The sequence below is a fragment of the Galeopterus variegatus genome, unplaced genomic scaffold, assembly GCF_000696425.1.
Source record: "Galeopterus variegatus unplaced genomic scaffold, G_variegatus-3.0.2 Scaffold80, whole genome shotgun sequence".
NCBI classification, from domain to species: domain Eukaryota; kingdom Metazoa; phylum Chordata; class Mammalia; order Dermoptera; family Cynocephalidae; genus Galeopterus; species Galeopterus variegatus.
Genome location: NW_007726191.1, coordinates 161571 through 176539, shown reverse-complemented (window position 1 = coordinate 176539; position 14969 = coordinate 161571). Strand labels below are relative to the sequence as shown.

General features: G+C 49.6%; 1 protein-coding gene and 1 non-coding gene across 2 annotated transcripts; one reads left to right on the top strand and one right to left on the bottom strand.

Moving 5' to 3' along the window:
* The first annotated feature begins 321 nt into the window (after window positions 1-321).
* On the top strand, window positions 322-412 carry TRNAR-UCU. The gene is given in 2 exon segments: window positions 322-358; window positions 377-412. It is a non-coding gene; the product is annotated as a tRNA-Arg (tRNA).
* A 4957-nt stretch (window positions 413-5369) lies between these two features.
* On the bottom strand, window positions 5370-14917 carry COQ4 (coenzyme Q4). The gene is made up of 7 exons (XM_008579221.1): window positions 14516-14917; window positions 14298-14429; window positions 12905-13001; window positions 12291-12393; window positions 7073-7202; window positions 6461-6554; window positions 5370-5957 (listed from the first exon to the last, which is right to left on the bottom strand). The coding sequence occupies exons 1-7, from the start codon at window positions 14583-14585 to the stop codon at window positions 5786-5788; spliced, it is 798 nt and encodes a 265-aa protein (XP_008577443.1). The 5' UTR covers window positions 14586-14917; the 3' UTR covers window positions 5370-5785.
* Between the last annotated feature and the right edge of the window lie 52 nt (window positions 14918-14969).

The following is a 14969-nucleotide window of genomic DNA, read 5'->3' as shown; positions in this document are numbered from 1 at the left end:
AGCCCCCAGCACCCGACACCGCCCGGCCCCAGGCCGCCCTGCGCGCGCGACGGTCTCGGGCGGCGCCGCCGTGCAGCACGCTGGGAGTTGTAGTCCGTGCCGCGCGGCCCCGGAGGAGACTGGTGGGCTCTGCCTGGGCCCTCCCTTCCCCCGGGCGTCCGGACGTGGGGGAGAGCACCCCCATCTGCACCGTCAGCCGAGAATCCGGAGCTCGCGCCCACGCCGGGAAGAGTTTAACAAAGGCCCAGCGCCACGCCTAGAAGAGCGCTAAAAGGGCGGTTTCAGGCAGCGAGGTGAGCTGGGAGGCAGGTCCCATTAGCCGGCTCTGTGGCGCAATGGATAGCGCATTGGACTTCTAGCCGAGCCTGGTGTGGTCATTCAAAGGTTGTGGGTTCGAGTCCCACTAGAGTCGAGTTTTGACAGCTCCCTCCCTCACTTCCCATTGGGATATTTTACGGCCTCCAGTACCTTTATAAGGTTCAGAACGAAGAACCGCAGCTCCTGCAGACCTGAAGCTGTTGCATCCAGCAGGCTTGACATCTCTGCACCCCACCCTGCTTCTCTACAGCAATAAACTTAAACTTGGCGTCTGGGTTACTACGTAGAAATCTTTCTCATCCATGGTATCTTGTAAGCAGCCCAGCACATCTGTTGGTACAAAGGGCACGGATTTGGAGGCCCTTAGTTAACTTCCTCCTCTGATCACTCTGAACCTTGCTGTAAATCAGTCAACCTATAAACCTATGGCCTTATTTGTCATGCCACCTGGCGAGCCAGAGGCAATCGGCCAGATTCCCAGCCCCTTGGGGGCTCTGGGCCTCTGAAAGCTTGGTTCCTTGATAACCAAACATGTTGGGCATCCACAGTTGCCGCTGCTCCTTAAATAGATCTCTTAATCCCTTAGTCCAGTAGAAATCTTTAAAAGGGGGGAAGGGCAGTTTTCAGGGTCTATTTATAGGTTTTAAAGATGAAATTTTATTCAGATCCCGGAACCAGCCAGCCACCAAAAAATAATAAAAATAAAAAAATAAAGATGAAATTTTAGCCTGATAAGGATTTGGACCTATATCTTCTGGAGTATGGAGTGCCTCCTTTTGTGAAACCTGGGCAAATTCAATTAACACCTCCTCCATGGGTATCACATTCAGGGGGCAATAGTGCAGTGGTTATGGGCATGGGCATTGGCATTCAATAGACTTGGGTTCAACTTCTCGTTGACAGTTCCAAGTCTCAGTTTCTTATATATAAAAATCGGGACACACTCATAGTGCTTACCTCATAGGGTTGGTATGGAGATTCATAGGGAGCATTTGAAGTAGTGCTTGACATATTTATTATTGTAGCTTATAGGCTCATTGAGCACAAAGCACATACAAGATCAGAATCTAGACATGAAGATTATGTCTGATTGTGTCCACAGGGCTAATAGAAGCTCAATAAATGTTTGTTGAATGAATGAAAGGGAGAGTGAATTGCAGGATCTGACTTCATCCACACCAGGATCCATAGGTATAAACATGATTATTTCCACATCGACTGCTGAAGTTGTATGCAAAATGGGCCAGGTGAGAGTTTGGGGGAGGGTGCTGGTGACCAGCCATCTGCTCTCTTCCACCCAGGCTTGTTACACTGGTGAGCCAAGGCAGTAACCCACCAGACACTGGGCCAGGCCTGGGGGAGAAGCAAAAGGACATAGAGGGAACAAAACAGTCTGCCTTCAACTTACTTACTGTCTAGCTGGACAGAGAGGGCGGAAGGAGATGAGACTAGAATAGGTTGTCCCTCACCAAGTGCTCATGTACTTCTGGCGTAACACTCACTGCACAGAATTGTGATTATTTATTTAACCGTTTTAGCTTTCTAGTCAGAAACAGCTGGGGTGCACTCTCAGGCCCGCTGTAAGACTTTGAGCAAGTCACCTCTCCCCATGGAGCCTCGGTGTCCTCACCTGCTGAATGGCAATACAGTCATCAACGGCACCTGCCTTCTGGGACTGAGCAAGGATTCAGGGAGGTGATGCACATCAAGCTATCAGCTCAGGGCTGGCACAAGAAAGGCCCTCAGCTGGCATAACTGCTCAACTCCAGGAGGGCAGGGATGGAGCTGTCTTGATCATTGCTGAACCTCCAGCATCTGCCTTCAGCAAAGGCTCAGAAGATATCAGTGAAATGATTGAAGACTAGTGGGCTTGTGCATTACATTAGGATACATGGGGAGGGGAGGGCCATATGGTGATAAAAGTGATTGGAAAGGCCTTTGTCTGCCAAACTGAGGAGTTTATCCCAGGGCAACCATCAAGGGGGTTCTCATCAGGAGAACCATCAAGGGTCTCTAAGAAGGGCAGGGGCTGAGTACTGTTGTTTGTGGGACAGGCCTAGCTTAGGCTGATTTCACAGTGGGATCCCTGCCACTGACCTGTCCCCCATCTCCACTGCATTAGGAAATGAGTGTCAGTGCTGAAATCTCCAGACTTACTAGAAGCTGGCATTTGGACACACATGAAAGAGTTTAGGCACCCCAGGGCACTAAAGTGGTTTGGCCACTGTCACAGAGTAGGTGTCTACCCTGTAGATATGCCAGTTCCAGTTGGCATTAGAACCTCTGAGCTCTAGAAGTCCTCCCACTCTGGGCATGTGCATCACCTCCCTCAATCCTTGCTCAGTCCCAGAAGGCAGGAGCCATGATGACTGTATTGCCACATATAATACATGGCTTGACTCTGTACATGGTGACTTCAGAGGCCTTGAAAGGCCTTCCTGGCAAATAACACCTTCCATTTCCTAAGTGCTTATGGTGTACTAATAAAGCACTAACTATGCATCATTTTACTAAGCCTCACAACGGCCCTGCTCTGAAGTAGGTATACTATGTCCCCATTTTACAGATGAGAAAACAGGCTGAAAGGGGTGATGTGACTACTGCAAGTGCACAAAGCTGGTCAGTGGCAGGGCCAGGTCTGTCTGCCTTCAGAGCCCGGGCCCTCAAACACTGTTCTGAGGTCAGCTATATATGGTTTTTATCAAGCAAAGGGAAAGGGGGCTTTCTCTTGGCTATTAGGAGAGAACTCAAGACCTGGCTGTCCCACACTGGGATCTACCACAGCTCAGCTGTGATCCTAGGAGACTCATTGAACCCAAGACCCGGGGTCTTCATCATAAGGTGAGGCTACCATTGGGGACCGAATGAAATCTCACATGTAGGGTGTTCAGCACAGGGTTTGGTATCCATTTCTTCAACAATGAAATACCAAACCCCTATTATGTGTCAAGCACTGTTCACAACAGGAAAGGAAAAGGGCAAGGTACCTGCCCTCCTGGGGCAGACACGGAACTCATAAGTAATGAAATAACATCATTTCAGAGTTGGTAAGGGCTCAAAAGAAAATAAGGTGGGACTGGCTAGTTAGCTCAACTGGAGTGCAGCCTCATAACCCTAAGGTCACAGGCTGAGATCCCTATACTGGCCAGCTGAAAAAAAAAAAGAAGGTGATGGCATGGAGTGAGGGGTGAGGGACTGCTTCAGATGGTGTGGTCAGGGAAGGCCTCTTGAAGGAAGTGACATTGAAGCAGAGATGTGAATGACAAGGAGCTGACCATGTAATGATCTGGGGACAGAATGCTGTTGCCAAATGCAGGAAGAAGCCTGGTATATTCAGAAGGCAGGATGGATGGATGGTTAGTTCGGTTGGTCAGAGTGTGGTATAATACCAAGGTAAAGGTAGCTGTCAGAAAAAAAGCAGGATGAAGGCAAGTTTAGTGTATTGAGATAGGAGAATGTAAGTCTCTAGGCAGAAGTCGGCAGGGCATCACAGGCTTTGGTAAGAACTCAGTAAGTGGTAACTATTGCCAGTATAATTTTTCTTCAATTGTGACACAAATGCCACTCTATGAGCAGGAGACAAGACCCTATTCCCAGCTAATCCTCATGCCCAGTACCCATCCCACAAGTGCTGTAAAGGCCCAGGGTCATCTAGGCACCAACAGGCTGGAGCAGGTGAGCTACCCAGCTGGGCACCTGAGTCTGACCTCCCCTTGCTGCCTGGCACCATTGACTTACTGAGCTGTGGTGGGGATGCGTGGGATCCCGGGAAGATGTGGAAACAGCTGGCAGGTCTGGAAAGGTGGCCTAGAGTACAGATTGATGAGGTACAGGGAACTGACCCCCATTGTCTCCCCTTTCTGCAGAAATTCAAGGAGCTCAGGATGGAGATTCCCTCTCGAAAAGCCCATGGTTCCGAGGTGGGCCTTCAGCCTCCCAAACCTTCCCTCTGCCCCTGGAATCCCTGAACTGGATGTGGTGGGCATAGGGAAGGCTGGGGCCCTGGTGTGGCAGGTCTGGGCAGGTCATCATAGGGCTTTCTGGGCAGGTCTTTGGACAACCCCCGGTTCCAGCCCCAGCTGTTTCTATTGCCTCATTAGTAAAACACAAGCAAGAGTACCACCTCTCTCCTTGGGTGGTGGCCTTGAGGTGTCAATGCAATAATGCTTCTCACGTGCTTGGCATTGCCTGGCACATAGTATGGTTGTAAATGAACTGTAGCCATAATTATAGATAGGGAAACTGAGGCATAGGAAAACCAACCAGGAGGACTGCAGCCCATGTTCTACTCAAGGCAATTCCTTGCTTACCTCTGGCTTCAATTAACCTATCCACACAATGAGGAGTTGGCCCTGAAAAACTTAAAGGCTCTGCCATCTTGGGAGTTTTTCTGGTTCTAAATCCCAAGACAAAGGGCCAACCCGTGGCTCACTTGGGAGAGTGCGGTGCTGATAACACCAAGGTCACGGGTTCAGATCCCTACATAGGGATGGCTGGTTAGCTCACTTGGGAGAGCGTGGTGTTGACAACACCAAGTCAAGGGTTAAGATCCCCTTACCGGTCATCTTCTTAATAAATAAATAAACCCCAAGACAGGGCCATCCATTCTTCCAATGATACTTTTCATCTTGCCTGTCCCCACTCCTTGGCGCTGACCCAAGCAAAATGCCTGTTTGCCACTCCAAAATGAACTGCAGTCTTGCACCTTTTCATACAGTAAGGACAAAACAGCTCCTGCTTCTCAGGCCCTTTCTCGGAAGCCCTTCTTCTGAGCATCACCTCGGTAACCCTAGGAGGTGGGTGCTGTTATTATTCCCCTTTCATTGATGATAAAACTAGGGCTGAGAAAGGGGAAGGGACTTACCTTAAGTACACTGCGAGAAAATGATGGAGGAGCTGGGAATTTGAATCCCAGTCTGCCCAACTTCAGGCCAGAGGAGAAGGGATAGGCAGCTGCAGCTCAGGCTGGGTGGGGAATTTCTGCCCTCAGCGCTGGAAGACCCAAAGCTGCCGGAGTCATGGGTAGCACTGGGCCAAGGAGGACAAGCAGATACTTGACCTTATGGGAACTTTTATTCAGACAGCGGGCTTGTCTCCCCCTCCATGTCCCTCTTCTCAGGCCTTTGGAATTGGGTGCAGCCCTCATTCCTGTGAGGACACCCAATCTGACCCCCAGAAAACCCTGACTGGTAGGGGGAATCCAGAACAGCGGTTGCAGACCTGAGACTTCCCAGCACAAGCCCAGACCACTGATCCCTTGTTCACATGTTGTTGTCTTTGGGCAGCTCCATCCTGGGCTGGGTCTCAAGGCCACTTGGCAGTGGTTATGACAAATTATGATAACAAAGTCCTGGGGTCAATGTTCAAAGAAAAGGAACAAAGATAGCAGTGCAGCAACCCTCTGGTCTCGGGAGAAGCAGAGGGTGGGGGAGGCAGGCCTAGCCCTCTTGGCTCAGCAGCACACGGCCTAGGCCAGGCCCTGGACATGAATAGGGGGCACCGTGATGCCCAGCTCCTCCCGCAGAGCCCTCAGGGGCTGCTCCCAGCGCCGCTCGTAGTACAGGTTGAGGACACATGGGGCTTGGCGCCCGTTCTGAACTGCCCATGGGATCAGCTCTGAGACCAGCACGTGCAGGCTCCTGTGGGCAGCAGAGGATAAGAAAACACAGGTCCCCAAAGGCCAGGCACTCTATGGGCTCAGCAGTTGCAATATGTTTTCTCAGTTAATCCTCACACAGACCTAAGATGGAGGTAGTTATTATCCCCACTGTTCAGATGAGAGAACAGAAGCTCAGTGAGGTAAAATTTCATGCTCAAAGCCATTTCTCTTGAAAGTGCCAAAGCCCAGATGTAAACCAAGGGCTACCTAACTCTAGAAACTAATGCTAACTTGCTTTCCCACTGACTGCAATCATTCTGAACCAGCACAGAGGGTCCCTAGGGTCCTGTGAACCATCCAGGCTTTATTCATTGCCCTAGAGACACCTGCCACAGGCCACTGTCACCTTTCTGCTCCATTCTTTCTATGCTTGCTTCCTGGAGAGCCATCTGGGGCTACTCAGGGGCCTGCTTGCCCTTCCTGTTTCCTGGAGCCCTGACTCCTCTGAGATCTCTCCTGATCCCCTACCACTTGAAAACTTACTGAACACTGAGTCGGATCGGTCCAAATAGTGCACCCAGGATGCACATGGGCAGGCCCGTCTGGACAGCCTCAAACCATTTCACCACGATCTCCCCTGAGGGGATGAGAAATGGAGTGGGAGGTGAACAAGTGCCAGAGGGAGAGGCCAGTAGTGCTCACCGTAGGGCACAGAAGGCCATCTGGTCCTCTCTAATCTCTACCAGGGGTCAGCTGGGCCCTGGGACACTCAGATTGAGGTGGAGGAGAGGGTCCAGGAGCGAGCAGAGGAAATAAGAGCTGGAAAGAAAGCTTGGGGGAAGAATACAGAGGACCCCAAGAGCCAGTCTGACAAGTCCAGGATGGTTCCGACAGGCCTTAGGGAGTTGCTGAAGGATTCAGAGCAGGGAGGCACCTAAAGGCCAGAATGAGGCAGGGAGCCCTGGTGTTTGGACACTGCTACATCAGTGTAAAATCCATAAAGGAGCAGTGGGGATGGAGAAGAGGAGAGGTGTGGTAGAGATGCTCTCAGGGTGTTCAGGTACAGCAGAAAATGAGGCATCGAGCCCACTGATGGGTGGCTGGCATGCCCCACCCATCCCCTACTCTGGAGGCATCTGGCTTGGTGGCACTCACCCAGGATGTTGGTGGGCATCCCCAGCAGGGTGTGGAGCATGTCGTGTACCTCCCGGTACCGCTGGATCACGTACGCTAGCTCCTCATCGTCCACAAAGCGGGTGGGCACTCGGGTGTCTGGAGAGACCCTCTGACAACCATGAGCCTCCCCTAGACCCCTCCCCAACAGTTCCCAGGGCCCAACTTGCCAGCCTCTCTTTGACTCTGTTAACCACTCCCAAACCCATACCTCACCAGAAAACCCTGGGGACTTTGTTTCTGTTCACGTCTGCCAACAGGAGAGGCCCAAGCAGGGAATACATGGGATTGGCAGCCCCCCTTGGTTTACCCCAACTCACACATGTATGTAGCCTGTTGGAACCTATGGCGAAGAAGAAGCCCCTAGTGGGGAGGGGGAATGGGGAGTTATTTAATAGGTACAGAGTTTCAATTTTGCAAGGTGAAAAAGTTCTGGAGATTGGTTGTACAACAATGTGAATGTAATTAACACTATTAAACTGTACACTTAAAATGATTAAGATGGTAAATTGCATGTTATGTGCTTTTTTTTTTTTTGGCAGCTGTCATGCAGGGATCCAAACCCACAACCTTGCTATTCTAACACTGCATTCTCACCAACTGAGCTAACCGGCCAGCCCTCCCCTGCCCTTTTTTAACAATTAAAAATAAATAAATAAATAATAAAAAAAGAGGGCTGGCCGGTTAGCTCAGTTGGTTAGTGTGTGGTGCTGATAACACCAAGGTCCAGAGTTCAATCCCTTTACTGGCTAGCCACCAAAACAAAACAAAACAAAAATAAAGTTAAAAAAAGAAGGCTTAAGGCTCCTGATCCTTAGCACCAGCTGCTTCCAGCCTGTGGTGCTTTCTCCCACCACCCCCATCTTTACCTTGACAATTCCTACTTATCTTTCATGACCTGATTTATGTGTTCCTCACCCCTAACCCCCGCCCCGTAGGGAGGTTGTTCCTAACTTTCAGACTGATCGGGTCCAAGTTATGGTCTCTTGAAGCATGCTGCACCTCTTTGTGGCACTTGAAAGGACTGCACCTTGATGTTTACTGCATGTGACTGTTAATGTCTCCTAGACCTGCACTGTCCAGTATGGCAGCCACTCACCACATGTAGCCATTAAGCTTGGAAATGTGACAAGTTCCAATTGAGATGTGCTGTACGTGGAAAATACACACAGGATTTCAAAGATTTAGTATGAAAAAAAGAATGTGAAATCTCAATAATTTAAAAATATTGGTTACTTGTTGAAATGGTAATTTTTAGATATATTAGGCTAAACAAAATGTATTATAAAAATTAACTCCAGGCTGGCCGGTTAGCTCAGTTGGTTGGAGCGTGGTGCTGATAACAGCAAGGTCCAGGGTTCCATCCCTGTACTGGCCAGCTGTCAAAAAAAAAAAAAAGAAAAATCACTTGTTTTGTTTTGCTTTTATTAAAAAGGCCAGTAGAAAATCTTAAATTCCCCATGTGGCTCGCATTCTGTTTCTGTGAACAGTATTGTGGCAAACTTCCGGCGCACCAGTGCAGAGCTGGCATTGTTTTGCTCACTATTGTATCCCCAGTGCCTAGTCCGAGGCCCAGATAAACAAACAGCTCTTGAATGCACAAGTAAAAGGCCTGCCCTGGGTACTTTTCTTTTTTTATTTTTATTTATTTATTATTATTATTATTATTATTATTATTATTTTTTTTTTTTAAAGATGACCGGTAAGGGGATCTTAACCCTTGACTTGGTGTCGTCAGCACCATGCTCACCCAGTGAGCGAACCGGCCATCCCTATATAGGGATCTGAACCCGCGACCTTGGTGTTATCAGCACCGCACTCTCCCGAGTGAGCCACGGGCCGGCCCTATTATTATTTTTTTTAGAAGATGACCAGTAAGGGGATTTTAACCCTTGGCTTGGTGTTGTCAGCACCATGCTCACCCAGTGAGCGAACCGGCCATCCCTATATAGGGATCTGAACCCGCGACCTTGGTGTTATCAGCACCGCACTCTCCTGAGTGAGCCACAGGCCGGCCCTGCCCTGAGTACTTTTCTGACCCCAGGCAGGATGTCCACTATCCTCTGACCAACCTACCCACTGCCTCTCTGACTCTTTAGCAGCACCCATACAGAGTGGGAAGAGGCTGGTGTTCCTATTCCAAAAGCATGGCCTTAGTCTGTCCAGAGGCCCAGGGATTTAATGTCTTCATTGCTTTGGGGATGTTGGCTTGGGGCCACAGTGGATCTGCCTCTGTGGCCTCACTGGCTCTCAGAATTTAATTTCCTTGGCAGTTCTACTTGCTGTGGAAAGCTGAAGGTGATCATAGCCATAGCAGCTACTTTTTTTGGAGTACCTACTAGGTGCCAGCATGGTACAATGTCCTTGCATGTATTATCGTACTTCTTTCTCTTTGGCTGGCTGCTATAGGGATCAGAACCCTTGACCTTGATATTACAATAACAGGCTCTAACAAACTGAGCTAACCGGCCAGCCCTTATTATATTTTATCCTAAAAACGATCTTTATTTTTTTTTCTCACATCAATCTAGGAGGTAGATACCATTATTAGACTTAAATATAGATAAGAACAGCAAGGCTCAGAAAGGTACAGTAATTTGCCAAAGATCCACAGCTACTAAAGTGGCTGAGTCATGATTTGAAACAAAGTCTGCAGGATCCCAAAGCCAGTAGCCTTAACATCCATTATCAATAAGTTGTATAGTACCCTGAAATATAAACTTTGTTTTGTTTTTGTGGTTGGCTGATACGTGGAAACATAAATATTAGTTCCCCTTACTTCAGATGAGGATTCTGAGGCTCAGAGAGGTTGAAGGATTTGTCCAGGGTGATAAAGCTGGGAAGAGAGGCAGGATTCTAACTCAGGCCCCTCTTAATTCCAGAGCCCATGCCTGTAATCTTCATGCCACATGATGATCACTTCCTTACCAATGCCAGCCTCAGCCTTGACTCTTTATCTCTGGTGGCCTCACCTTGACTCTTTATCTCTGGTGGGACAAAGGTACTCCTTTAAACTCTGTGGACTGCTAATTTCCTTGTTCTAGAAGTGTCACAATCTCCAGGGCTGTTACCACAACTAGGATTGTGGCTGGGCAAAGTGCCCAGGGTGGCCCATCCCTTTACCCCCTCCCCTCCACAGCAACATGACTAAAGGCTCTGGGGAAATTCAGAAGGCTGTTCCTCCCTGGGTGGCACTTGGGGCAGGTCCCTTGGCAGGCTTCCCATTGATGAAATAACTTGAATCCTGGTGAAATCTGAGGGAAATGGTATAATACAGGGCAGATGATTGCCCTGACAAGCCAACAGTGTCGGGAGAGTGTAAGGAACAGATTGTAGTCTCAGGGACAATAACCTTCTACAGCAGTGGTTTTCAACTTCCCACCAGGGGACATTTGCAATGTCTGGAGACATTTGTGGGATTGTTGGGGGGTGCTACTGGCATCTAGTGGGTAGTGGCCAGGGATGCTGCTAAATATCCTACAATGCGCAGGACAGTCCCCCACAACAAAGACTTATCCAGCCCCAAACATCAATAGTGCAAAGGTTAAGAAACTCTGGGCCGGCCTGTGGCTCACTTGGTAGAGTGCGGTGCTGATAACACCAAGGCCACGGGTTCGGATCCCATATAGGGATGGCCGGTTCACTCACTGGCTGAGCGTGGTGCTGACAACACCAAGTCGAGGGTTAAGATCCCCTTACCGGTCATTTTTTTAAAAAAAAAAAAAAAAAAAAAAAAAAAAGGTTAAGAAACTCTATTCTAGAGCAATCTTAGGTCAGTCCTTTACCTCCTCCAGCCTAGCTGGCTCCTGCAGCAGGGGTGGATAGCCACCTGGCAGAGGTGCTATGATGGACTGTGTATGTGTTGGAAGGAACAGGGTTGGGGCAGGGACAGGAAAGGTGGGCCACCTGGATCCTAAGGTCTTTTTATAAACCAGGTCATGTTGTCATCCTGCTCAAAACCTTCCAATGTCTTCCTATTACTCCTATTACAAAACAGACTCCTCAGGACTGGCCAGTTAGCTCTGTTGATTAAAGTCCAGCCTTATAATACCAAGGTTATGGGTTGAGTCCCCAAACCCACCAGCCACCAGAAAAAAAAAAAAGACTCGTTCGGGTGGTCTGCAGAGCCTGGCCCTGGCGGACCTCCCAGCCCACTTGCTACGTGGCCCCACTCACTCCTTGTGGCCACACTGGTTGATTTTCCTTTTCTTGAACACACAGAGCTTTTGCACCTACTATTCCCTCTGTCTGGAATGCTCTTCCCCAGCACTCCACAGGGCTGCCTCCTCCTCATCCTGCAAGTCTCCTTGGAGGGTCCACCCCAACCACCCTATCAGAAGTGGTTGTGCCCTCTCCCCACCAAAGCTGTCCTCTATCCCACTAACTTGTTTTCTTCATAGGACCCATCTGCTAGGACATAAGCTCCATAAAGGCAGGCTTTTTACTTGTTTTGTGCACTGTGTCCCAGTCACTGAGAACAGTGCCTGGTACATTCTAAGTACTCAGTAAATATTTTACCTGAATTTTTATATGAAAATTTTTTTTTACTACTTTATGTCTACCTCTCCAACTAGAGTATAAACTCCGTGAGGGCAGGAACCTTGGCTGGCTAGTTCACCATTATATCCCCAGCACATGGGACAGTGGAGGACACATGGCAGATGCTGAATAAATGAACGAGTTCTTCACTGTTGGAAACACACCTTCCCCACCCCACCACTGCCTCTGTCCCCCTGCTTGGGGCTGGAGAGTGCCACACTAGTCATACCCTAGGAAAAGCAAATGTCCCTAGAATAGGGGACACAGTGCAGCAGTTAAAGCATGATCTGGAGTTGAATGTTGACTTCATTAATACTGGCTGTATGAAATTGGCAAGCTGCATAACTGCTCTGAGCCTCCGTTTCCTCATCTACTAAAAGAGGATAATAAGAGAATATACTTGACAGGGTTTGTGACAGGATTCAGCAAGATCACATATGAGCCTGGCACCTGGCATGCAGTAAGCGGTTAATAAACACTGACCAGTATTATAATTTGGAGCAATGTTCCCACCCCATATGCCTGTCTGATAAAAAATGACAAAGCCTTGGCATGAGACTGAAAAGTACTCCTGTCCATGGCAGCAGCTCAGGGTGTCACTCCTGTACCATTCCTCTGCCCTTCCTAGTGACTGGCAGATGCACAGAAGCTGGAAACTCACATTCACGTCCAGGAAACGGAGATACTCCCGGCCAAGGGAGCCTTCAGGCAGACTCTGGAGCTTGCCCAGGTCAAGGGTGGACAGAGAGATTCTGGGACGCTCCCTGAAAGGCAGAAGGCAGTACTTGGGTATTGGGAGGGTACCTGCAAAGGCAGGTAAAAGGCCGACTACTGCAAGCTTGAGGGAAGGGGTGCACAGAGCAGCACTGTGGCCACAAGCCTTAATGGAGCACCTACTAAAGGCCAGGCCAGTGTGAGGGACTGAAGAGACTACTACAAACCAAGGACATGATTCCTGCCTGCAGGATGTGATCAGAGTACTCACAAAAAGTACTGCAGGGGAAGGATACAGCTAGCACATATTATGGGAACTTAATGAAGGCACAGAGCTCTTTGGCTGGAACTGGGAGGAGGCCGCCACATTGCATAACCCAGAGGTCATCATAGTGCATACACATATATGTGAATGATACCCCTACAGTTGGGTGGTGCCCAGCTTGTGAAACTACCCATTGCCAGGGTAACAAGAAGGAACAGGACTGATACACTGTAACTCTAGAGAGGTCAGGATCCCTAGAGAATTCCCCCAATCCCCCACGCAGAGCTGGCACGTACTGTAGGATCTGGGCACCCTCTGGATCCCTCCTCATCTGGTCCCTGAGGATCTTCAGGGTTCGGTGTCCTGTGGTCTCCCCTAGAACTGCAACCATGTCTGAAAGGACAGAAAGGAGCACAAATGGGGAATGTGATCTTAGGTAAGTTCCCTGACCTGGTCTGAGCCTTAGCTTCCTATACAATAAGGACTCATGTTGTTCAATGCTTAGCAAATCACCTGGTCCACAGCAAGGGCTGAATATATCTACAGTTATCATTCCTAATTTTTTTTTTTTTTTAAGATGACCGGTAAGGGTATCTTAGCCCTTGACTTGGTGTTGTCAACATCACGCTCTCCCAAGTGAGCTAACCAGCCATCCCTATATAGGGATCCAAACCCGTGGCCTTGGTGTTATCAGCACCACACTGTCCTGAGTGAGCCACAGGCCGGCCCATCATTCCTAACGTTTTTAATCTACTGGGGTGGGATGGCTATGGTTAGCACAAAGCTCCAAAGAATTTATAAATCACTTCCCCATCCATTATCACAACAAAATACCATGTCTCCATTGACTGGTACAAGCACTGGTATCAGAGAGTGCCAGGTTTGAGCCAGACACAATCACAGTCTAGGTGACCTTGGGCAAATTGCTTCACATTTATAAACCTCAATGTCCTAATTTGTGAAGGGCAGATAACACCCTTTTTATAGGGTTAATGTGAGAAATCAAGAAAATTATGCAAATAAAACAGCACACTAAGCAGCCAAAATAAGTGTTCGATGAGCAGTTAGCGTTATTTTATTTGATTTTATTTTTGGCGGCTGGCCAGTACAAGGATCCGTGTTTTTATTAGTAGGAGTAATAGTACTTCCCAGAACTTAAAAATCCTAGGAGAGATGAGAAAAGCATTGTAGAATCCTAGAAGGTTCTAGTCACACATCCAGCAAACATTTACTGAGCATTTACTATGTGCGAGGCACTATCCAAAACGAAGCAGATACAGTGAAACAGGGCAGTCATGGTCCTTGACCTCATAAGGTTACTTTCTTATGGAATGTTATAATCTGATGAGTGCTTATAAATCATCGATTTAGTCCAGACGTTCTCAATATGGCTAGATGACAGAATCTCCAGGGAAGTAGTTGACAAAGGCAGACGTTCAGATTCCACGCCCCTTTCTCCCTCCCTCCTCCTGCCCTGCCGATTCGGATTCGGCGAGTTGAGGTGGGACCCAGGCATCTGCATTTCTAGAAACGTTCTGGTGATTGTGAGGTGCTGCCAGGTTTGGGTACCCGGACCTAGTCTATTCTCCGGTTACCCCATAGGAAACGGAGGCCTTGGCAGAGCTCGTGACCTGCCCAGGTTTCCAAGGCAAGGGTCCCCACGGGAGCGCCGAGTGCAGGTGGCCCTACCGTGGCGATAGGGGTTGTAGAGCGCCATGCCTGCAGAGCCGGCGGCCAGCAGTGCCTTCTGCAGCGGGGAGGTGGGGATATGGTCCGGGTACAGCAGGCCAGCGCCATGGCTCCGGGCCCGGAGGGGCACATCTGCGGGGCAAGAAAAAGGCCGAGATCAGAGGAGCCGCGCGCCCCAGTCCCCTTCCCGCCTGCGCCAGGGGCCCGGTGCCACTTGCCTGCAGCAGGCCCGGGGCGACCAGGCAGCCGACCGAGGGGGCGCAGGACCCGGCGCAGCAGCGTCGCCATGGCAGCGAGCGTCCGCGGGAGGATGGCGGGGCAAGACGACGCCCCAAATTTCTCTGGCGACGGAGCAGCGCCGGAGTCAAGTAACACTCACTCGGCTCCGACTGCGCTGTCTACGGACTTTTGAGAGGAAACATCGTCGCACGGACAGGAAGAGGTCCTATCGCCAAGCGCGAGAAGGAAACCCACGCGACCAGTACGAGGCCCTCCTCATTTCACCTCATCCCCGGAACCGGTCTCCCAAGGAAACGTATCCCGCCCTCTTTGAGGCTTAACACCGGACCCTCCTTTCTTCTCTGCTTCACGTTTCCCCCGAGGACAATTAGGTGCAAACCTCTTCCGGCTGCGGAAAGCGGAGGCGCCCGTTGTAAGGACAGCATTTGGCGG